Source organism: Amblyomma americanum, chromosome 8 (assembly GCF_052857255.1).
Source record: "Amblyomma americanum isolate KBUSLIRL-KWMA chromosome 8, ASM5285725v1, whole genome shotgun sequence".
Lineage (NCBI taxonomy): Eukaryota > Metazoa > Arthropoda > Arachnida > Ixodida > Ixodidae > Amblyomma > Amblyomma americanum.
The window spans coordinates 78,299,563-78,322,939 of NC_135504.1; the positions used below are offsets into that span (position 1 = coordinate 78,299,563).

At 48.7% G+C, this 23,377-nt stretch overlaps 1 protein-coding gene and 1 pseudogene across 2 annotated transcripts in view; both read left to right on the forward strand.

Moving 5' to 3' along the window:
• Positions 1 to 728: 728 nt before the first annotated feature.
• LOC144102523 (acyl-CoA-binding domain-containing protein 6-like) lies at positions 729 to 16,621 on the forward strand (annotated as a pseudogene).
• A 5,835-nt stretch (positions 16,622 to 22,456) lies between these two features.
• Positions 22,457 to 23,377, forward strand: part of LOC144100470 (uncharacterized) — a 59,002-nt gene continuing 58,081 nt past the window's right edge. For both annotated transcript variants that reach the window (XM_077633419.1, XM_077633420.1), the window contains exon 1: positions 22,457 to 23,012. In XM_077633419.1, the coding sequence (XP_077489545.1) occupies positions 22,961 to 23,012 (52 nt within the window). In that variant the 5' untranslated portion in view covers positions 22,457 to 22,960. The remainder of the gene's footprint in view (positions 23,013 to 23,377) is intronic.

Consider the following 23,377-nt stretch of genomic DNA (forward strand, 5'->3'; position numbering starts at 1 on the left):
TGCGTCAACAGTGACAGCTCTCCTTTCGAGAGAATTGTATGTTCCGCAAAAAGGGTTATTGGGCTGTCAGTAACTTTACCTTGAATATTTGTAGACACACTGAAGTCAAAGTTAATCAAGTGTAATAAGTATATGTTAAGTTGATGGCATGAACTTGCCTTTTAGTACTATATTTATAAAAATGCATATCATATGACGGGCGGTGTTGTGAAAATCCTTGGCAGCTGCGAACTATTTAGCCAGCCGAGCTGATAGTTTTTGAGATGGTTGTTGGTTTTGTTATTGCTTCTTAATACCTCTCATACGCTGTGTATTTGTAACACATACTATGCAGTTGAGCCGTAATGACAGTGAATTTTTCTCATGCAAATGATTTTGAGAAATGAAATCCTGAACCAAAGCGCTAACATTCTATCATTTCAAGAATAGCTCCATTAACTGATACAGCGTGCACAGGCGCTTGTTTAAGAATGACCTTGATTTCTTAGTGTCCCAGAATCAACAGTTATCTGCTTTCATCGGTTCAAATTTTAGACATAAATTATGTTCATAGTTGGTACTTTAGCTTTCTTTGCACAAGCAACGCTAGGTCAGTGAGAAATTAACTCAAAAACTGCCAGGAATATTGTTGCAGAAATTTAAGACCAGGGCACAAAGTGATCATGACTATGAGCATAATATGCAGTACAAGATGAAGTATGTATAAAGATAAAGTACAAAGATAAATTATGAGGCCGGCAGAACACACTCATGCTAATGGTGGGAATAGGAACCAGCTGTCCTACCTTTACGCGAAAAACAAACAGGCTGGCGAGGGACCCAGCAAGTCATTGAAGCCAGCATTCTCTGAGGTAAAGGCCTCTACGGATGCCTGGATACGGGATGCCTGGAGGGAGTTGGGCAACATTAGTGATACCTCAGCATCTTATGGCGGGAGCAGCGCAGCACGAGACATAGAACAGAAGAACAGACAGAGAGGCGGGACACGACGTTGACGAACAACCGGATTTTTACTGCACGTTCGTCGAATATATGCGTCTCGCTCGTACAAGAAGGAAAGGACCGAAGCATGAAAAACACATAAGATGTACACGTGGTAAAAGATTAGGAAGATCCACGAAGATAATCAATTTCGCTCTCACGAAGCGCAATCGAAGTATGTATGCTGAAGGTATGCTGACTTTCTTCCAGGAAACTATCCGCCCTACGTGGTTGGCTTTTCGATAGATTTGAAAGACTACTCGCTTCCGCAGAACTTAGTGTGCCGAGAAGTCGAAGAATGCATTGACTGACCCAGCGTTGTGAAATTTCAAAACTGCAGTGGGCTTTCGAAAGAAAATTTTATGAAATTACTTACCAGCTACCTGCATTCTACTATCATCAGTCACAGGGGGAGTCTTTACATTCAACGGGAGGGGATATGCCTTTGGCCTTCGCTTGCCCCCATTTTAAGTGATTTGTTTCTCGCGCGTATTGACAGACGTCTAATGATCGCTCTTCAAGTGACAAGCTCCGTAAAAGTGTTCCGTTACGTGGAAGATTACCTGATGCTCTACAAATTGAACAGGTAAGATCGACAGCCACAGCCCCTTGGCCAAATCATTGGCATCTTCAAAGAAGAACTAAAAGGACTAGAAATAACGAGAGAATTCCCAGAAAACAACGTTCTGAGATTTCTTGATTTCACGCTAACCTTTCTAGGGGCTCAAATACGCTGGCTGTATGGACCACGAAGCAAGAAGGGACTGCTCCCCTACACATCAGCGCAATCCTAGTTCATCAAGCGGGGAATAGCAAAATCAGCAATGAGAGCCCCATTGACGAGATCCTGTCATCATGAATTTCAAGGCGGTTTTGACGCCCACAACTCTCGCCTAAGAGCAGCAGGTTTCCCGATCACACTGCTATCCAGTGTCGCAAAAGGAATTGGTCAAGCACGAAGAGGCTGAACATATATCACAACCACAGCAGAAGAAAGTAAGCCGTATGCGGTCATTCATTACATTCATAACATTTCCCACAGCCTCAAAAGGTAGGCGCAAGATCTGGTGTAAAAGTGCTCATGTCAGCACTCAACCAGTTAAGAAGCCTGTGCGGCAGTGTCAAGAATCATAACAGAAAAACCAATGAAAGAAAAAGCACCGAACAAAACATGAGAATTGTGTGAAAAGCGCCGTTTATGAAATGCCTCTTTCATGGGGACGCACCTACATTGGTCAAACACGGCGCACTTTGAATGAATGGCTTCAAGAGCACAAAATATCCCCAAAAGGCACTATCTTCAGTGAATTAATAAAACATTCCAGAGAGCATGAATGTGCTCCGCAGCTTAGCAACAGGATGGTCTACCCGTCACATTTTGATCAACGGACCAGGGAGATTGAAGAAGCCTTCAACTTCCGACAAAAGAGCGACGTATGCGTCAGCATACCTTCAATAGCGCGTCGTGAAGCGAAATCGATTATCTGCGTGCGTTGTGCTAATCTTTTACCACGTGTCATCATCATCGTCATCATCATCATCAGCCTTATTACACCCACTGCAGGGCAAAGGTCTCTCTCCTGTCTCTCCAATTAACCCTGTCCTTTGCCAGCTGCATCCACTCTTTGAATGCAAACTTCTTAATCTCATCCGCCCACCTAACCTTCTGCCGCCACCTGCTACGCTTACTTTCTCTTGGAATCCACTCCATCAACATTAAGGACCAGCGGTTACCTTCCCTTCGCATTTGTGGGATACACTGGTATCCCCTCCTTGTACCCCGCGCCAGCGGCGACCGTGACTTACACGGGCGCGCTGCCCACAATGAATGTGGAGAGAAGGCACCCCCGCGATTCTGCTCATTTCCGCCCCAGCACTGACGGGACGTCACGGCAGCGCGCTGCCTTCTGCGGAGAGGGTAGCACGCCTAAGCTTGACGGCAACGATTTGCTGCCAGGGAGGCAATGCCCGAAGGGATAAAAGGGGGAAACGCGCGGCGGGAAGGGACTCTCGCTGCCGGACCTTACCTAAGTGCCCCACGGACCCCTTTCGCTGCCCGCCGGCCCCCGAACACCAACGCCGGTCGACGTCAACGACTTGGTGAGCTACTGAACATCTATTTTACGGATAGAACATTCTTCCGCAGTGTGCTTTACCTCGCGTTAGGATAATAAACTATTTCCTAGCGTGCCCTGCCGTTGCCTATTTCGTCCGGACCTGCCGTGGCTGCGACTCTGCGCCACGGGTTGGGGAAGCGTGTTGCGTACTTGAATAAGGCCTGCGTGTAGCTTGCACGGAAGCTCGCCTTCCCGGCCGGCTGGACGCAGAGTGACCCCATATCTTGTCGCCCGAACATGGGGCGAACTAGGCAATTGAGCAGTGACCTTTGTTAAAGCGTACGACTACCGTCGCCCTAACAAAGGATGGCAGCCGACAGGAGTGACTTGCAGTCTTTGTTTATGCTGTCAGAGCCAGCGGCACATAACCAGGGCTCCCTACTTGACGCGCCGTTGGAAGGGTTTGAATTTGTGAATCTTGGGCGTTCCACGCGGAATAGCCGAGTAACATCCCCTGACGCGTTGGTAGGACTTAGGCCTGGCATGGGGGGCTCCACATCGGGCGCCTCGCCGCTCAGCGGCGTGAACAATGAGGCACCTAGGCCTCATCATTCGACGCCATCAGCGGCTGCGCCCAACTCCGGGGGCGTTAGTCCGCAATCATCCGAGGTGTTCTTGCAGAACGCAATGCAGGTTATGCGGAGTCTAGCGGGTATTTTACAAAACAATTTGCAAGCCCCGGCCTAGTCACCACGTGTTAGGATAGACTTGCCTACCTACACGGGGTACCACGACACTACGGGAGCAAACGAGTACCTCGACCGTCTGCTGCATTATCAGCAAGTGACAGGAATCGCAGACGCCGAAATGCTCGCGCGTGTTGTGCCTGTTTCTTTGACGGAGCAAGCAGCCCGCTGGTACCGACTAGCCGGAAACCGAGCGAGGACAATGGAGGAGTTTTGCGCAAGCTTCCGCGACGAATTCCTTCCCGCAAACTATGAGTGGCGTTTGAGGAGAGAGCTGGAGCTCCGAACCCAGCACCCCGACGAGTCTCTGTTAGAGTACGTCCTAGCGATGGACGAACTTTATCGCCTCGCTGACCCTCGCGCCACGAGCACAGAGAAAGTTGAGCGTGTCACGAGACAAAGTCGTTTGGGACCCGTACACGAAAAAGGACATAATGGTCCTTGAAAAAGTAAATAGGAAAGCGGTTAGGTTTATATACGGAAAATACAAAAGGGAAGACTCTCCATCGCAGTTAATGATGTCAAATAAAATTCCTACGCTAGAAGTCCGCCGAAAGATTAATAGAATGGTATTCTTGTTTAATAGTTTAACAGGTAAAAATGAATTCAAGCTACCGGAGTGCATTAAGCGTCCTCTAGTGAGAAGGACCCGGAACGTTCTTGAACATTCACTTACTCTCCTTTTCGCCAAAACCAACAGTTTTAAATACTGTTTTTTCCCTAGAGCAGTGCAAGATTGGAATTCGGAACCGGAATCTGTTTTTTCCTCGCAAAATTTTTCTGATGCGTTAAATCGTCTGTTTACCTGCTAATATTGATTATATAGATGTTTTGTATACGTGTGCTGCTGATATTGTATAAGTTTATTGTTTGCTTTATTCTTTTGGTATCCTTGCGCTGCTAACATTGTATAAATTTATTCTTTTGGTCTCCGTGTGCTGCTAATAATAAATAACTTTATTCTTTTGGTTATGTATCATTTTATGTTCACTCCTGCTTGGGCCAAGCAGTGGCCTGCAGTATTATGAAATAAATAAAATAAATAAAAACAAGCGCACCCGACTTTCACGGCTTACCTGAGAGGAGTCAGGTTCAGAGATTTGGATGAGCTGGCAGCTGAGGCGAAGCGCATTCAGGGAGACATCCTCGCTGCGCGAGCGTATCGGCCGCCCCCACCCGCATCGCTGTCACTTTTCCCGCGCTGCGCGTGGAATAGCAGCTCAGCGCGCAGTCCATCTAGAGCTGAAGCGTCAGCACAGTTTGCTGACGAGCGTGTCCCAAGGGGTTGGGAGTTGTCCGACCGCGCTTCGGACCCATTCAGCTACGCGTTGCGAACAACACGCTGCGTGCGGAACGAACCGAGGCGAGATCGCGAGGCCGACACGCGGCCCCCCTCATCCGCGCCGCGAGTTCGAGATGACCGACCGGAACGGGGCGACCAGCGCCTAGCCCGTCGGGGCCCGGGCAACCGTTGCTACCGGTGCGACCAGCCGGGGCACTTCGCCCGCGAGTGTGGCCGCCCTCCCGCCCGTGACCATACACGGTCGGGAAACGGCCAAAGCCGCCGGTGATCGACCTTCGATCCCGCGCGGCGTACACAGAAAACCCGGGTTTGCTAGCGCCTTTGGCATGTCGCGTAGGAAGTTCTGTTGACCTGTCAGCGCCGTTCATTGAGCTAACGATAGCTCGAAAGAAATTCACCGCGTTACTAGATACAGAAGCAAGCGCTTCTTTCTTCGGTGACGAGGTGTTAAACCATCTCCGCGAGAACAAAATCCGGCTGAGAGAGTGCGATACCACTTTTCGCCTCGCGAGCGGCACAGCCAATCAAGCGGCGCAGCTAGGATAGTGGTTCGCTGGGAAAGACGCGCGTGGCGACAACGCCTCGTTCATCTTCCCTGTTTATCCGTTCCTGTAATTCTTGGACGAGACTTCCTAGCCAAGACAGGTATTGTGATAGATATCAGCAGCGGAGGCTACAGGGAGCGCACGTCAGGCGCCGCAGACCATTAAGACTCCGAACGCGGCGCGAGCGGAGGAAGACCGTGACAAATTCACCCCGCCAGCCCGAGAACCAGGAGGCGAGCGGACCATCGCCGCTGAGAGAGAGGTCAGAGAGAATGTTGCCGCGGTAGAAAACTGCTCTGCTCCGACCCGGCGACTCAGTTACAACTCGTCCGACTGGCCGAAGCCGCCGCCGAGAGTCAAGACCTTTCGGCCGTCGTCTAGGCGGGTAGCCCTCTGGCTACCCTCTTTCTGTTGGATATTCAAAGTTTTCCTATCCTATATGCCGCGCAGGGAGGGTCAGCGCACCCGTTGTTGTCGGAAGTGAACAGCGTGACGGAGAGGGAGAAGGCACGGTTGTCATCGCTCCTCTACGAGTACAACGCGACATTCACTGACCGCCCGGGCCTCACTACCCTAGTCAAGCACCGAACAGACACGGGTGACGCACTGCCTTGGAAGTGCAATCCTAGACCAATTAGCTTGGCCAAGAGAAAAGCACTGGACAGCGCCTTAGACGAACTTATCGACACTGGCGTTGTTGAGAGGTCTAACAGCCCTTGGGGCTTCCCGGTAGTCTTGGTTCCAAAGAAAGACGATACATATCGACTTTGCATAGACTACCGCAAGCTGAATGAGGTTACGAGGAAAGACGCGTACCCTCTACCAACCATTTCTTCCCTAGTGTCCAACCTAAGTGGGGCGAAGTACTTCACGACGCTCGTGCTAGCCGCGGATACTTTCAGGTTGAAATGAATGAGCGGGACAAGGAGAAAACTGCTTTCACTTGTCACAGAGGCCTTTTCCAATTCAAGAGAATGTCTTTTGGCTTGGTAGGAGCACCCGCTACTTATTAGCGCCTAATGGACCGTGTTCTGGGAGATGCGAAGTGGCAACATGCGCTCGCGTAACTAGACGACATCGTGGTGTACTCAAAAACGTTCGAGGAACACCTGCGCCACTTGAGGGACGTCCTAGAGAGGCTGAGGTCCGCGGGAATCACTTTGAAACCGAAGAAGGCGCAGATCGCCGCGACCCGAATTACACTGTTGGGGTTCACGATCGACAGAGGCCGCATTCTGCCGTGCGATGATAAGCTTGAGGCTTTGCTTAAGTTTCCGTCGCCCACAGATATAGCCGGTCTCAGGCGCTTCCTGGGAATGGCGAACTTTTATCGCCAGTTCATCCCAGATTGCGCAGCGCTGCAGGCGCCTTTGACAAAGCTTTTGAAGAAAGGCGAGCGCTGGAGTTGGGGTCACGAGCAAGAGGGTGCACTGCGCAACCTCACCAAAGTGCTCGCTGACACGGCTGAGTTGCAGCTACCCGACCTAAACAGGGAGTTTGTGATTCAAACCGACGCAAGCGACCTGGGCTTAGGAGCAGTGTTGCTTCAGGAGCATGAAGGCGTTCTCCGTCCGGTAGCTTTCGCGAGCCGTTCGTTGACGCCGGCAGAGAGAAACTACTCGGTGACAGAGAAGGAATGTCTCGCGATAGTTTTTGCTCTGCGTAAGTTCGAATACTACGTCTATGGGGTGGCCTTTGTGACCGAGACGGATCACATGGCGCTCACCTGGCTGAGACGACTCAGCGAGCCGAGCGGCCGCCTTGCGCGTTGGTCCCTGTTGCTGCAGCGTTACGACTTCACCGTGCGCTACCGCAAAGGGAAAAACAACGCTGTGGCTGACGCACTCTCGCGAGCGCCTGTCCAGTGCGAGGAAGGTCACGCGACCGACCGCCCGACAGCCAGAGAGAGTGAGGGACCGACCCGAGCCGTAGCCCATGTAAGGAACGCGGACCAACCGTTGATCCAGGGCGAGAGCGTGAACCACGTGGACTACGCGAGTTCCGTGGGGAACGTGTTCAGCAGAAAGGAGCTGCTCGAAGCTCAGCAGAAGGATCCGTTTTGTCGAAAGATGTTCGACGGGCTCCGGGAGCCGGGCGGCAGGGCCGCCGCGCACACGGAGACAGCTGGTTTTGCTGTCGGTGCGGAGCTCTCGGAAACAGCTGGTAGTGCTGTGAGCGCGATGGATTCGTATCTGCTGGATTCCGACGGCGTCCTGCTGAGGTATATCCCCTCCGAGAACGACACAAACGAGGCGTTCAAGGTGGTGATACCGCGAGTATTGAGAGAAGCACTGTTACGCTACTTTCACGACTCGTGCATCGCTGGGCATGCTAGCGGCCCCAAGACTTACATTAAGTTGTGTCGCTTTGCTACCTGGCTTGGCATGAAAAGGGACGTAATACGCTACGCCCGCTCGTGCCATGTGTGCCAAAGTGTGAAGCCCCTAGGCGGACGACCACCCGGCCTCATGCACCCGATTAACAGCCAGACTCCCTGGCAAATCGCGGCGTGTGACATCATGGGACCGTATCCTATGACACCGAGTAAGGAACAAGTTCCTGCTGGTGGTCACGGATCACTTCAGCAAGTGGGTTGAACTTTTTCCCCTTAGAAAGCTGACGGCACGAGTGATCATGGAGAAGCTGATGGACGTATTCACCAGGTTAGGTTACCCAGAGCAGCTGATAACGGATAACGTGTCCTACTTCACGGCGAAGGTGTTCGTTGATTCGTGCACTGCACTCGGCATTAAGCACAAGAAAACGACCACCTATCATGCTCAGTCGAACCCCACGGAACGAGTCAATCGCAACGTTAAACACATGCTGGTCGCGCACTCTGAGAGGCACAAAGATTGGGACTCCTATCTGCCGGAGATCGCGTTTGCTTTGCGTTCGACCGTTAACCGCTCGACTGGGTATGCGCCGTCTTCTCTTAATCTGGGAAGAGAGCTGCTAAATCCGATGGACCGGATTCTATCGGACAGCAGGAGGACGCCAGTCGCTTCGTCAGCACGAGCTGAGTACGCGACGCATCTGCGCGCTAAGATGGCGGAGGCCTTACGCAAGGCTCGCCGCAACCTGGACACTGCTAGAGCGCAGCAAAAAGCACAGTACGACCGCTCGCACCGGGATGTTCACTACGAAGTGGGCGGTCTGGTGCTTCGAGGCCAGCACGTTCTCAGCGACGCTAGCAAACAGTTTGCGGCCTCGCTGGCGCCGAAATGGATCGGGCCGTTCCGCGTGCGAGAGAAACTTTCCTCGCTCGTTTACAGGCTCGAGGACTTGCGGTCGAAACCGACAGGCGGACCGGTGCACGTATGCGACCTGAAACGCTACGTGCAGCGAGATGAGTGGGTAGAGGACACAGCCCGACCCGCGCCGCAGTCGGAAAACGAGCGCTGCGATCAGCCGGAGAATCCCGCGCCCCGCTATAACTTGCGCCGTAGGCAGAAACAGAATCTGCCTGCGCAGCCTAGAGCGAGGGCGCGAGCCGGCAGGCAGCTGGCTACATCTGTGTTGACCTTTTCCAGCGCAGATGGAAAAGAAGCAGGGCAAATCAGAACGAGACCGTTCCACTACCAACTACCAGCCACCATCCAGCTTCGGCAACGCGCCGCGCCCAAGGCTCGACACTACACCCTGCCCGCGACCTGCAGTCGCCACCCTGGCCACCCCTGCTACCTGTCACATCGCATCGGAGCTGCCCACCCGCCGACTGTGCGCCACCGCCTGCGGGGCCCCATTACCACCGCAACCCTGGGCCCTCGCCTGCTGACCAGGTATGCCAGGGCAGCCCAACCGCGGCCTCAACCATAAAGCGCCGAAGCCCTGGCCCCTGAAGCCACCTGACCCAGTACCTCAGGGGTGCAGCCATGGACCTGGCCTCCAAGCCATCGCAGCCGGCGCCAAGGAGGCGGTCGACCGAATTCACCGGAACGGCGCAGCCGCGCGCACTCGGAAGAACGTGACAGGGAGCAAGATGCCAAGCGTCATCGTGCGGGAGGCCAAGCCCTCGGAGCGAAGCAGCTGATCGGCGGGGGCGTGGCGCTGCCGTCAACCAATGCACCTGCAGGAGCTGAAGAACTTCGATCCCAGGATGGCGGAGAAGATCCAGTAATGTTGCCCCCGTTTCTGTGTTCGGGAGGTTTCTTAAGGAGGGGAGGATGTGGGATACACTGGTATCCCCTCCTCATCCCCCGCGCCAGCGGCGACCGTGACTTACACGGGCGCGCTGGCCACAAGGAATGGGGAGAGAAGGCACCCCCGCGACTCTGCTCATTTCCGCCCCAGCAGTGACGGGACGTCACGGCAGCGCGCTGCCTTCTGCGGAGAGGGTAGCACGCCTAAGCTTGACGGCAACGATTTGCTGCCAGGGAGGCAATGCCCGAAGGGATAAAAGGGGGAAATGCGCGGCGGGAAGGGACTCTCGCTGCCGGACCTTACCTAAGTGCCCCACGGACCCCTTTCGCTGCCCGCCGGCCCCCGAACACCAACGCCGGTCAACGTCAACGACTTGGTGAGCTACTGAACATCTATTTTACGGATAGAACATTCTTCCGCAGTGTGCTTTACCTCGCGTTAGGATAATAAACTATTTCCTAGCGTGCCCTGCCGTTGCCTATTTCGTCCGGACCTGCCGTGGCTGCGACTCTGCGCCAAGGGTTGGGGAAACGTGTTGCGTACTTGAATAACGCCTGCGTGTAGCTTGCACGGAAGCTCGCCTTCCCGGCCGGCTGGACGCAGAGTGACCCCATACATTACATGCCCTCCCTGCCCAAGCCCATTTCTTTCTCTTGATTTCGACTAGGATGTCATAAACCCGTGTTTGTTCCCTCACCCACTCTGCCAACTTCCGATCTCTTAACGTTACAACTATCATTTTTTTTCATGACTAGCGGCGTTGTCCTTAATTTGAGTTGAACCCTTTTTGTTAGCCTTCACGTTTCTGCCCTGTAGGTGAGCAGCGGCAAGATACAGCTGGTGTACACTTTTCTCTTGAGGGATATTGATAAAATGCCATTCATGATCTGAGAGACCCTGCCATATGCGCTCCATACCATTCTTATCCTTGTAGTTATTTTCCTCTCATAATTCCGGTCAGCGTTCACTACCTGCCCTAAGTAGACCTTTACCACTTCGAGCACCTCGCTGCCAATTGTGAACTGCTGTTCCCTTGATAGACCGTTGAACATTACTTTGGTTTTCTGCATGTTAACTTTTAGACCCAACGTTCTGCTCTCCCTTTCTAAGTCATTGATCATGATTTGAAGTTCACCTCCTGTGTGACTCAGCAAAGCAATGTCATAAGGGTATCACAGATTATTCAGGTATTCTCCATTTACTCTTATTACCAAATGTTCCCATTTCAGGCCTCGAAATACCTCTTGTAAACAGGGGTGAAGAGCATTGACGAGATCGTGCCTCCTTGTCTGACGCCCTTCCTTATTAGAATTTTATTGCTGACTTTAAGGAGGACGATGGTAGCTGTACAGTTGCCACATATATCTTCCAGTACTTTGGCATAAAGCTCTTCTACACCCTCATTATGCAATTCCTGTATGACTGCTGAAGTTTCCACGGAGTCGAATGCTTTCTTGTAATCAATGAAGGCTATATATAGAGGTTGGTTATATTCTGCGCATTTTTCTATCACCTGATTGTTAGTGGGAATACGATCTATTGTGGAACATCCTTTACGAAAGCCTTTCTGCTCATTTTGTTGAATAAAGTCTTAGGTTGCCCTGACTGTTAGCGATTACCTTAGTAAAGACTTTGTAGGCAACAGACAGTGAGCTGATCGGTCTGTAGTTTTTCAAGTCCACTTTTACACCTTATGTTTTTTCCATACTTCTGTCTTTTCCTTCTTGTACGAGCGAGATGTACATATTCGACGAACGTGCATTAAAAATCGGGATGTTAGCGTCGTGTACCACCTCTGTCTTCTTTATCTCGTGCTGCACTGCTCCCGCCACCAGATCATGCACCAACCAGCCCAACTTTTCACCTTGTTAAAGTACAGCAGCAAATGATGCATATCTGAAATTTGTCCATAAACTCCTCCCAGATTGTAACTCTGAGGAAACAAAGAGCAGCGTAAGATTCAAAATTGGGAGCTCTGGTTAGCCATCCTTGCACTAAAAGGGATGCAGCCCCTGGGGAAAATGACGTTTTATATGAGTAGACACAAGAAGACTGCCTAGAGAGGTTTGTGAACTCCCTTAATGAGGATGAATCTATGATACACAGCCATGATATGCAGGGTACGACCCTGTTGCACTGGGCGGCCGATCGTGGCCACCTGGATATAGTAGAGTTGCTTTTGGACGGAGGCGGTGATCCTGACGCGTAGGATGACGACGGTCAAACACCTTTGCATTTTGCGGCATCATATGGACACTTGCCTATGCTTCAACTTTTGCTCAAACATTGCGCAAGCAAGGCTATCGGAGATAGAGACGGCCAGACGGTCGGTAAAATTGAGATTTTGCCCTGTTGTATAGGCTTTACTTTCATCATCGTGACTTGGCTTATGACTAGAAGCGTTCAGCCCGTGTTGCTGCATTTACAAAGCACTGGGCTCTACTTTGCGATTTGTCATCTTAAAGTTTTGAAACTGCGTTTCAAACTTCTGAAACTCTGGATATTCCTACTTGTTCTATTATTTAAGCGGAACATCTCAACTGAGTACAGTTAGCTAGCCGCTTCATCTGGGAATGGAATCATAATCCTGCAATCCGTTCATATCGCTGCATCACTGCACAACAAAGGTGAACTTAGTCACATGCCGCTACTGGCTTCTTTTTTTCTCAATGCTAATAATTTCTACGTTCATTCTAGCCGTGTTTCTTTAAAGCAGCATAACATGGTGCACTTTGCATGCAAGCAGTTATAGGATGCACGCAAGAAACAAGTGACTTCCGGTCTATATGAACGATAACGACAACTTTTGAGACAGAGCTTAAAAGATATCTATAAATACTGAGAGCCTAATGACCATACCTGTCCACAGTGTCAAATACTTTCCGGAATGTTAGGCAGTTAGTCATGGGTGTAACACAGCAAAGTGCATCTCTTCGTTGCACATCTGAACGGGCGTGCAATTGCGCGGACTCTGAGAGCGTAGCTCGGTACGAGCTATGTTCTTAGAGTCCGCTGTATACGCGAAATCGTATACGTGAAACCGCAACAAGAAACGCTTAGGTTACTAAGTGCAAGGTGAAGCATGCAGCCACAGAAATTGCATTGATTTTAAGCAAAATTCTTAAGGCGCAAAAACAGCACATACACAGAGGTAAAGACGACGGGACGTGGCCCCGTCGCCTTTACCTCTTTGTATGTGCAGTTTTTGGGCTTTAGAACATTTTACAATGACCAGTAACCAACTAGCCCCGCAGCAACTATTGTTGATCAAAAGTAACTATAATATTGCCGCGAATCTTTGCAGTGTTTGTTCACTCTTCAATGCTGCTGGCACACCGCTTTATCGCTTTGCGATGCTAGACGTGACCAGATTTATCTCGACTGATCGCATCCAAGCAAATCTGATTCTACGTTATTCGAAAATGTTCTAGAAACTTTGCACGCTTTATTTCGGAAGTTCGCTATCAGCTTTAAATTGAGCATGGCCGACTGCGGCGGGCATTGCGTTCGACGACCGCCGAGCACGCATGTTGCTACGCCGCCGCCGAGTGATTCAGTCCATACTGGGCGCAAGTCCGCCCAAATGAAGAGTTTTGATTAGCCGCCACTTTCGCTGTCGTTCTGCTCCCTGGATTGCAGTCACCACTTCGTGACACTATAATCTCCTAAATGCATGCGAACGCAAATTTCCGCCGCACGAGCTGAATTCCTCGCTTCAATGTATGCACAAGCCACAAAGTACATATCTTTCCACCATGACGATAACTCATCTTCCCGCATGTGTTCCAACGATCGCCAAGCAAATTACGTTTCTGATGTAAGTATAAGCAATAATGCAAAAAAACAGCGCGAACAAACGGGGACTAGACGAAGAATACACAGGAAGAAGCGCTGACTCTCAACTAAAGTTTAATCACAGGAAGCACACTTATAAAAGGAAACAGAAAACGAAAAAAAACACAAAATCAGAACGCATGTGTTACTATGTGATGTCCAGATATGCAACCTCACAGTCACGCAGGAGCAGGGATGGTTGGCTGACACATAATCTTGGTTTCTTTGTCATGTTATACGCCTCGATAATTTCCCTGGTCAACTGGTCGGGGTGTTTGTACAAAATGTCAGTAAAATGCAAGGACGGAAAACATGATTGACACTCTCGGCAATGATCAACTAGATTAGTGGGGCGATTAGATTCTAATGAATTGAGATGTTCTCCGAGTCGTGTGTTAATACAACGTCCCGTTTGCCCAATGTATATCTGACCACAGGATAGGGGGATTTTATAAACTACCCCTTTGGAGCACGGCACAAAACTTTTAGCCTGTGTATTCTTCGTCTAGTCCCCGTTTGTTCGCGCTGTTTTTTTGCATTATGTATCACCAACTCGCCCGCTTATCTATCCTGTAAGTATAAGCGAGGTATTACGCGATTTACCTGTCCTGCACTCCTGTGTATATTTTGGCTGTGTTAAAAGAATTACCGGATTGCATGAGGGCAGCGGCTTCTCGAGGCTGTAAGTAGGTGCAATGATGTGTATACATGAGCTGCTGCAGCTGTAAATTATTTCGACGATAGCCAGTAATATCTTCAGGACACCCCTGCCACTCTTGCTGCTTGACTCGTGCAAAAATTGAGCACGGCATCACTGCAAAACTTGGTTTAATATGGCGGCACCTTCGCGCAACCCTGCAAAGCCTATATAGTAACTCTAGTTGGTGTTTCATGAAGGAAATGTACAGCGCAAAGAAACACGAGGACGCAAGTTTTGATTTCCGTTATTCACCTGATAGGTTACTTTGGGATTTCAGCGTCCGTCCGATATGCGGGAGGCATCCGTTTCGAAACTCAGTCTTGGGGGTACAATTTTAAGGCGTAAGCGTTTCTTGCTCATGAGTGGTGTGGACGGAAGTTGTAGACGGAAGGCCTACACGGAAACTGTAGGCGAAAGCTGTAAACGGTAGTTGTATTAGTTTATTTTAGTTTATTGAGGTTTGACGTCCCAAAGCGACTCAAGCTATGAGGGACGCCGTAGTGAAGGGCTCCGGAAATTTCGACCACCTGTGTTTCTTTAACGTGCACTGACATCGCACAGTACACTGGCCTCTAGAATTTCGCCTTTATAGAAATTCCTCCGCCGTGGCCGGAATCGAACCCACGTCTTTCGGGCCAGCAGCCGATCGCCATAACTACTGAGCCACCGCGGCGGGTGTAGACGGAAGTTATAGACAGAAGTTGTCTGCAGAAGTGTCCGCACTATTTGTCAATCATAAGTCGTGTAGCAAATAAAATAACATATAAAACTAGATAAGCAACAATCGATAAGCCAGGATGTAATGCTAGTATTGACAGTAAAGAGATAGTAAGAAATAGTGATAGATAGTGATAACGATATCGACTGATAGTGACAGTCCGTGCTAGAGAGAGATAGTGGTAGGGATGGTAGTGATGGTGATAGTGTTATGATCACACTGATGTTAGCGATGTTGATAGTTGGTGATAGCAATGATGATGACAGTGATGATGGTGAAAGCGATGGGAACACTATTACAAATTAAAGCACGAAATATAAAATAGAAACGAAAACAAAATCTAAAAATCACAAATTATAAGAACTAAGAGAATGAAAAATGATATACAATAAAATACACATAAAATACAGGGATAAAGAAAAATGGAAAGATTTTTGAATTTCTGCTCTTTAGCATATAGACATAAGTGCAATCCTCTAAGTTCATTGCTTGATGAAGCAACAGATACTCGCCTATTCTGGTTCTCGCTTTTCATTATGTGTACATTTGGCCTCTTCTTGTGTAGACGATAACACCTTGTGTCATGGCGCTGTGCGGCCAAAGCTGTCTTTGCTCCATTAAAATTCACGATCTTCGTTGATTTGCGCCTCTTGGCGGAACGCAGTAATCTCTACTGTGCGCACATGTTATCATCAAAGCTTAGGATGTCTTGAGCTTTTCGAGTGATTTGTGCAATCATTTACCATAGGCAAAAGGTCAGTATACTAGGTGAAAAGAGGGTACTGCAGACTTGGAATTTGTCTCTGGCAAATGTATTAATATCCCTGACTATTTCAATGAAAATTGTAGCGTCACTCCTCGTCGAGAGTAGGTACAACCGTGAAACGCACCGCAGGGAAGCGTAGCGAATCCTAAGGCGGGTCTCGCCGGAAGACATTGGCTCCAAAGACGCGCGCTTCTCTCCAAACTAGAACGCACGTCTTCTCCCTCGAACGTCATCCTTGAGCATTGGCTTTCGAGCGAAGAGACCGCTCTGGTTTCGCACGGTGCTTGTAACCTCAAGAATATTCGCTTCGCCGTCAAGTGACCACGCACGGCGACTTTCTTTTCGTTTGCAGCCTGGAGGTTCCTCTAGCGAACGGGGGCAACATTCCGCTATGTCTGCTTTAGGTTCGGTACCATGTTCTCTCTCCTGTTTGCCGTGGACAGGTGTTGACCTGTGTGGTGGCTCAAAAGATTCAATTTGTCGGCTCACTTGGCAAAAACGTTCCTGGGATCATTGTAACATTCACTAATCAGTAGCTCGGTAAACTCAGGAGGCATAACTCACCTAGCTTTGGTGAACTACAAGAAGTGCGCGCACAGAAGTATGAAACTTGCTTTAAGTTTAAGCTGCTTGAGTAGCATGTGAAATGTTCCTACTTGACAGATTCCTATGCATTTTTACTTTGAGGATGCAAGTGGTACTTATGCTTATAATATTTGATTTTAATATCCCCCTTTGAGACCTCATTCACATTTGCTCTACGTTATTATCTGCATCTGTTGTTTCTGACCAGAATATAATTTTTCTTTGTCTGCTCAGGTGATCTGACAGAAGAGCTCATGAGTAAGTAGTGATTTCTTAACAGCAGGCAATACGCACTACATCGCTGAAGATGTGAAAGTAGCCACACATCGCTAACTTGCAACGCGCTAGAAGTGTGGCGTCGCGGGAGCATGGCTTTTGAATGGACGCGACCCTCTAAGACCTTTGGCGCATTTAGAGTAAATTCGACCACTTCTTCGTCTGCTGTATTCACTGCTTGGAAACGCCTAAAAACGAAATTTTTTTCTAAAAGTCTTGAATATTTCGCACCAAAAGTTTTTAATAGACGTAGTCAGAAGGATCAGAATATGTGGAGGAGGAACGGCGTGAAACTAAAGCACACCTTACACAACATACCTCGTCTTATTCTGTGCTCGCCAAGGGAATATAAACTTGGAACAGTCTTTATGTTTGCGCCGCATTTCGTCGCTGCTTGATAATCTTGGAGAGTGAGGAATCTTGCTATATTGCTGCCAGAAATGGTATGAAAGCGATAATTGTATATCGTGACAAAGAAAGCTGCTTTTCTTTTTTACGGTGCTGATCCGTGTTTGAGAATAACACGTTAAGACATGAATCGGCGTAGCCTTCACAATCTTTTGGAGCCCCTGAGTGTTGAAGCAGTCGAGAAATCGTTCATATAGCTCTGAATTTTTAATGATAAGTGCTCCCTTTTAATTCAGCAAATATTTTTGCAACTTCAATTATCGGCATCTCCCGAGCGGCACGATCTCTTTCCAGTGATGTGAAAGCTATGCTGGACCCTAAAAATAAGAGATTAGGCCTCTATTGCTATAAGATCAACGTGCTTTCCTAGAGGCTTTCCTTCCTTAACCTGGTACTTAAGCATCTGGTTTTCAGACGCTAGCTGTGACATTCAAACAGGTTAGGGTAAGGCACAGAGCTGGGTGGCAAGTAATATGTGCGGAGGAGGAATTCGTAACCGCATTATTGATAAATGTGAAGCAGACAGTTTTGCTGTTATTGCCAATATTAACGCGACAGCGTTAAGAGTTCCTTTCAATGGAAAAGGTGGTGTCTGGCATTGTGTCAGATTGGTAGAAATGTTTTTCACCACATTTGGAGCGGAGGAATTGAAAACCTATTAAAAGATGATATCAATTATGATTACAAGGTCGCAACATCACTCAAACATCGTTATCACTAATAAGAATGTTAAGTAAATGAGTTGCGCTGAAAAAAATTGACTAATTAGTAGATACTCGAACTGCTGACCCTCCTCACCGCTAGGCGACGCTGGCAGCTTTTTTCTTTACAGCCTGTTTCGAAGACCACGCCGACACCGTCTTACGGCTGGGTTAAAGTGGGGTTTTATGCATGTCGTTGTGGTCATTCACACAGTGTGGCAGCTTACGACTGTACTCTGATGAGTGTGTGTGGTTATGCACTAAACGGGTGAGTGGTGACTGAGCGATGAAAAAAGTGCAAGTCGGTGAGGGGTGAGTGTACGCGAACGACTGTCACGTGGCATTGATGTGTTATTTGATCTGGTTACATTACCAGAACAAGTAATCAGGTATTATGTTAATGGGAAAACTGAACACGTCGACGGGGCCCATTAACGCTATCGCGTGATAGCCTTATACGCGGAGCCTAAGTGTCCCGCAAACATTTCAAGCCAGCTCTGAGGGCACGCGTAATACGTGCTTACAAAATGGGAATAACTCTTAAAATGTGGTTCATTTCGCTGTAATGAAAGAAATCCTGAGCGTCTTCTTTAAACATTTTGAAAACTTCGATGGCTGCAAATTATTCGGTGACAAGGTCCGTCGGAGTGAACAGCGGATGTTCTATCTGCTGCCGAAAAGAAACAGTATTTCCAAGGTACTTGCACTAGCTCACACCTAATGGTACAAGTAAGGACCCCAGTTATTATTCGCAGTAAATGTATTTGCTGCCTGATAACATAAAAAGAAATCGAATCTGCGTATATAGCTTCTTATAAAACTGCTCATGATTCTGTATTTCACACACTGGGCGACAGCTATCCAGTTCTATTTTTCCGTCACCCGGCATTCTTGATTTGCAGAAGTGACGCTATGCCCCGGCTCTCACCAGGCCATTCACCAGGAGCGAAAACGGGTCGTGGCGTCACTTATGACAAAAGAGAATGGTGGGAGAATGAAAAATACAATAAATGTTTGCCAGAGAACTTGTACGATTTCACTAATTACGCTTGCACTCCCTTAACGCGAGACTGGCACGTCCGCGCTCTGCGGTCCTCTCTTCATAATAATGGCAGTGTGTGGCTTTCGGAAAATGGACAATACTTTGGATGCCACCGCTTCAACTGCACACGATCTCACCAATGCTATTCACCGCCTGTTTACAGAAGGTATTCCGAGGCCCTAATTGGGAACACTCAAGGATAAGAGCTAATGGAGAATACCTATATATTCTGCAATTCGCTGATGACAGTGCCTTGCTGAGCCAATCAGGGGGTGTACTGCAACGCGTGATCAAGTATTTAGACAGCCACAGCAGAACAGCTGGTGTAAAAATTAACATGCACAAAACCAGTTATCTTCAACAGTCTAGCAAGGGAACAGCAGTTCGCAATTGGCAGCGAGGTGCCGGAAGTGGTAAAGGAGTACGCCTATTTATGGCAGGTAGTTACAGGTGATCCCGGTCATGAGAGGGAAATAACTAGAAGGATAAGAATGGGGTGGAGCGCATATAACAGGTTCTCTCAGATCATGAATGGCAATTTAACATTATACCTCAAGAGAAAAGTGTACAACAGCTGTGTCTTACCGGTACTCACCTACGGGGCAGAAATATGGAGGCTAACGAAATGGGTTCAGCTTAAGTTGACAACGCAATAAGCCATGGAAAGAAAAATGATGGGCGTAACGTCTAGAGACCGGAAGCAGGCAGAGTGGGTGAACGAACAAACGCGGGTTAGTGACATAGTCGAAATCAAGAAGAAGAAATGGGCTTGGGCAGGGCATGGAATGTGAAGGCAACATAACCGCTGGTCCTTAGAGGTAACGCTATGGATTCGAAGAGAAGGCAATCGTAGCAGAGGGCGGCAGAAGGTTTGGCGGGCGGACGAGATTAAGAAGTTTGCAGGCATAGGGTTGGCGCAGCTGGCAAAGAACAGGTTCAATTCGAGAGACATGGGAGAGGCATTTGCCCTGCAATGGGTGCAGTGAGGCTGATGATGATGATGGTGATGATTATACTACTGGAAGGAAAACACAAAAGTTGAAAGAGAAGACTTAAACACGGAACACGCATCCCAATTAACGCGTTCTTCTAAGCGGAAAAGATGGCTGCGTTGAATGCGCCGGTAAGAGCCCCTATTCTTAGCCTGTCTCTAGTGACTGCGGACTTCCGGAACGGAATGAATAAGGCGCGCGTCTCTCCATGCATGTGTCGCTACTAGTCTTTGCGGCGACCAGAGGGCAGATTTGAGCAGGAACGTCGAAGAACTGCAGAGCTGAGCAGCACTGTTTGGGATGTGGGTATGCAATTGAAGCTAGACACGCCAGACAATGGCATCTAGGCCTTGATATTTGGCTTGAGGGTGCTTGCTGTGTTCAGGCAAGGAGGGCGTCACCTTCTCTCGTGGCTCCGTTTAGACAGCCGCAGCACGTGGGCATGGTCGACAGCCGTTATCCTATTCGCTACTGAGGTGTTGAGCATCGGTGCCGCCCTAAAGTCGCAGCTTTTTAGTGCTGGAGGGCACCAAAGGACTGGTTTCAATTTCTGTATTTGATGCCAAGTGTGTCTTTTCTTTCGCGTCTTTGTCTCTTTACACGTGTCTAGGATTTCATTGGCATGCACAAATGATTTGGCCATCCAGGCTGGCGATGAACTCGTAGTTTTCAAAGCATCTGACCATTTTCCTTGTTCCAAACATAATCGTAAAATATTCTCTAGCACATGCACCAACAATTCTTGCGAGGATGTTGGCATAGCTGACCGCGTTTTTTAATGTTTACAAGGTATAATACAGCTAACAGCTTGCTTCGTGCTGTCCTTTAAACAACAGCGCCATCAACGAGTTGTTTTCAGGAACGCCTGAAAGCAAATATGAGGTAAATTGTGGCGTTCGGTGGTTAACGTTACCTATTCGACTTGTGAATTTTATGCATGATCAAGCTCTTCTTTGGCCCCTTGACTTTCAACAGCGTGAATACGACTTCTGATTGAGGTCTCTGACGTCGTCGGTCTCGTCATCGGCGTTGTAACTGAAAAAAAGGGCTGGGTATGGGTTATTCTGCCCCTAGATGGCATATGGCTTTTCAGGAACGTCTGAGAGTAAATATCAGGTAAATTGTGGCGTTTGCTGGTGAAGGTTACTTATTCAACTTGTGGGTCTCAGAATGCTGAAGTTCTTCCTTGGCATTGACTTTCAGGCGCATGAATACGTATTCTAATTTTTGTTTTATGCAGGCGAGTTTCCGGCAGTGTCCGGTGAGTACTGCGGCGTCCTCAGTGTAGTCATCGGCGTTGTTAGTGAAAAAGGGGTTGGGTTTGGGCCATCCGACCCGCAGACGGCAGGTGGGTTTTCAGTTGCGCCTGAACGCTATAATGAGGTAAATTGTGGTGTTCGCTGGTGATGGTTGCTTATCCCACTTGTGGGTTTTATGCATGCTGAAATTCCTTCTTGGCATCTTGGCTTTAAGCCGCATGAATACGTCTTCTTATTTTCTTTTTATGCAGGCGAGTTTCCGACAGTGTTCGGTGAGTACTCCGGCGTCCTCGGTGTAGTCATCGGCGTTGTTAGTGAAAAAGAGGGTTGGGTTTGGGCCGTCCGACCCAAAGACGGCAGGTGGATTTTCAGGTGCGCCTGAAAGCAATAATGAGGTAAATTGTGGTGTTCGCTGGTGATGGTTACTTATACCATTTGTGGGTTTTACGCATGCTGAAGTTCTTTCTTGGTATCTTGACTTTCAGCCGCATGAATACGTCTTCTTATTTTCTTTTTATGTAGGCGAGTTTCCGGCAGTGTCCGGTGAGTACTCCGGCGTCCTCGGTGTAGTCATAGGCGTCGTGAGTGAAAAAAGGGTTGGGTTTGGGCAGCGCTAACCATAACGGCAGGTGGGTTTTCAGGAAATCATGAAAGTATATATCAGGTAAATTGTGGCGTTCACCGGTGAACGTTACTTATCCGACTTTTGGGTTTTACAAATGCTCAAGACCCTCCTTGGCGTCTTGACGTTCAATCGCATGAATACTACTTCCGCTTTTTTTATGCAGGCGATTTTCCGACAGGTTCCGGTGAGTACTCCAGCACTATTACCTAAGGATCTGCTGCTAGCACGAACTTCCAGAGGGTAATTATTTGACGCTCTGGTACCGCTAAGAAAAACGGCAGCCTGATGACTTGAGGGAATGTTGCTGACACCGAGCACGGTTGAGAAACAGTTAGTATGGTATATTTAATTATGCGCTAAAAATGTCAAGTACTGTTGCTGTTCGCCTCGTTTGAGTTTTTACTTCGGAAAATTCAATAGCAATTTTACAACTAATGAAGCGGTCAGAATTTCAGCCTCACCAAGTAGGGGCTTTCAAGCAGCAAGATCATCAACATCGCTATGAAGTGTCCCTGAAATATGTTCACGGACTGTACAAATATATGATAACAAAATTACTCACATGTTGTCAATTTCTTGAAACGCATACCCTTTTTCTCTTTGCAGAAACTGAATCAAGGTGAGCAAAGAAATGCTTCAATGTGCTTTGCAATGGCGTCGTTGCTTTCATCGAATTTATTGTCTGATAAAAGACTCTTTTAGGCCTTCGCAATGGTAGCTTACAACCGCGCTCAGCACAATGCTTGGCACAGTTCACCGTAGTTCACGGCTGTCACCTTGAAGACCTTCCCCGTGTTCCTCGTACAGTACCGACATTCTTCCTCTAATCTCGAAGCAAAGGGCGTACACAGCCGACGTTCTATATCACAGCGATAGGCGTACCGTAACCTCCGCCATTTCATTGAGTACTGCGACTCCCAGGTACGCAGAGACGATGCGAAAGCAGATTGAACCTTTTCTACAGCGACTGCTCTTGGGCTCGCGCGTTCTTTGCGGCTGAAGCTTGCCTGGCCAGAAATTTTGCTAGCCAGAAGGTACATCAGATATTTTATTGCAACATTCTTTGATGTTGTTGCCGTTCCATAAAATTAATTCCCTCAAACGTACGTCGTAATAAAGTTCGTAGTGGAATCCCTCGTTCGCACCCCTGCTTGGCTGTAGTAGCCGTCACGTGACAGCACGCCATCTCCATACCCTGTCCAAGCCGCAGTCTTGTTCTTCCTGCACCAGCCCTGACTACGACACTTGGAGGCCCGTGGTGCTGGTGGCCTGTGTCCTGATGCTCTTCGGCTTCCTGCTGTTTGTCATCGTCTCCTCCGGCATTTTAACCAGTAAGCGTACTCCACTTGACGTAAAAGATGGCACTCAAAAGTAAGCTGGTGTTCTTGCAGTACGTGTTGCGTTTTACTGAATGAAGTCTTCCAAAAATGGGGTGCACATTTCATCTCCTTGTGGAGGACTTGCATGCGCGCGTGTGGCTCTTGGTTTTAACGTGACAGCTTTAAGGCTCCTGTTCTGAAGAAAATCCGGCGTTGTCGGCGTCGTCGTCGGCGCTGTGTTGATAAAAGCGCCAGGGATAGGCCACCCTCCCCGTAGAGGGAAGGTGGGCCGCGTAGGTCACATAACCTTGTGAAGTCATCGCAGCCTAACCATAGGATTCTGAGCAAAGTGCATATCGTGGCAGATCGGAGTTAAA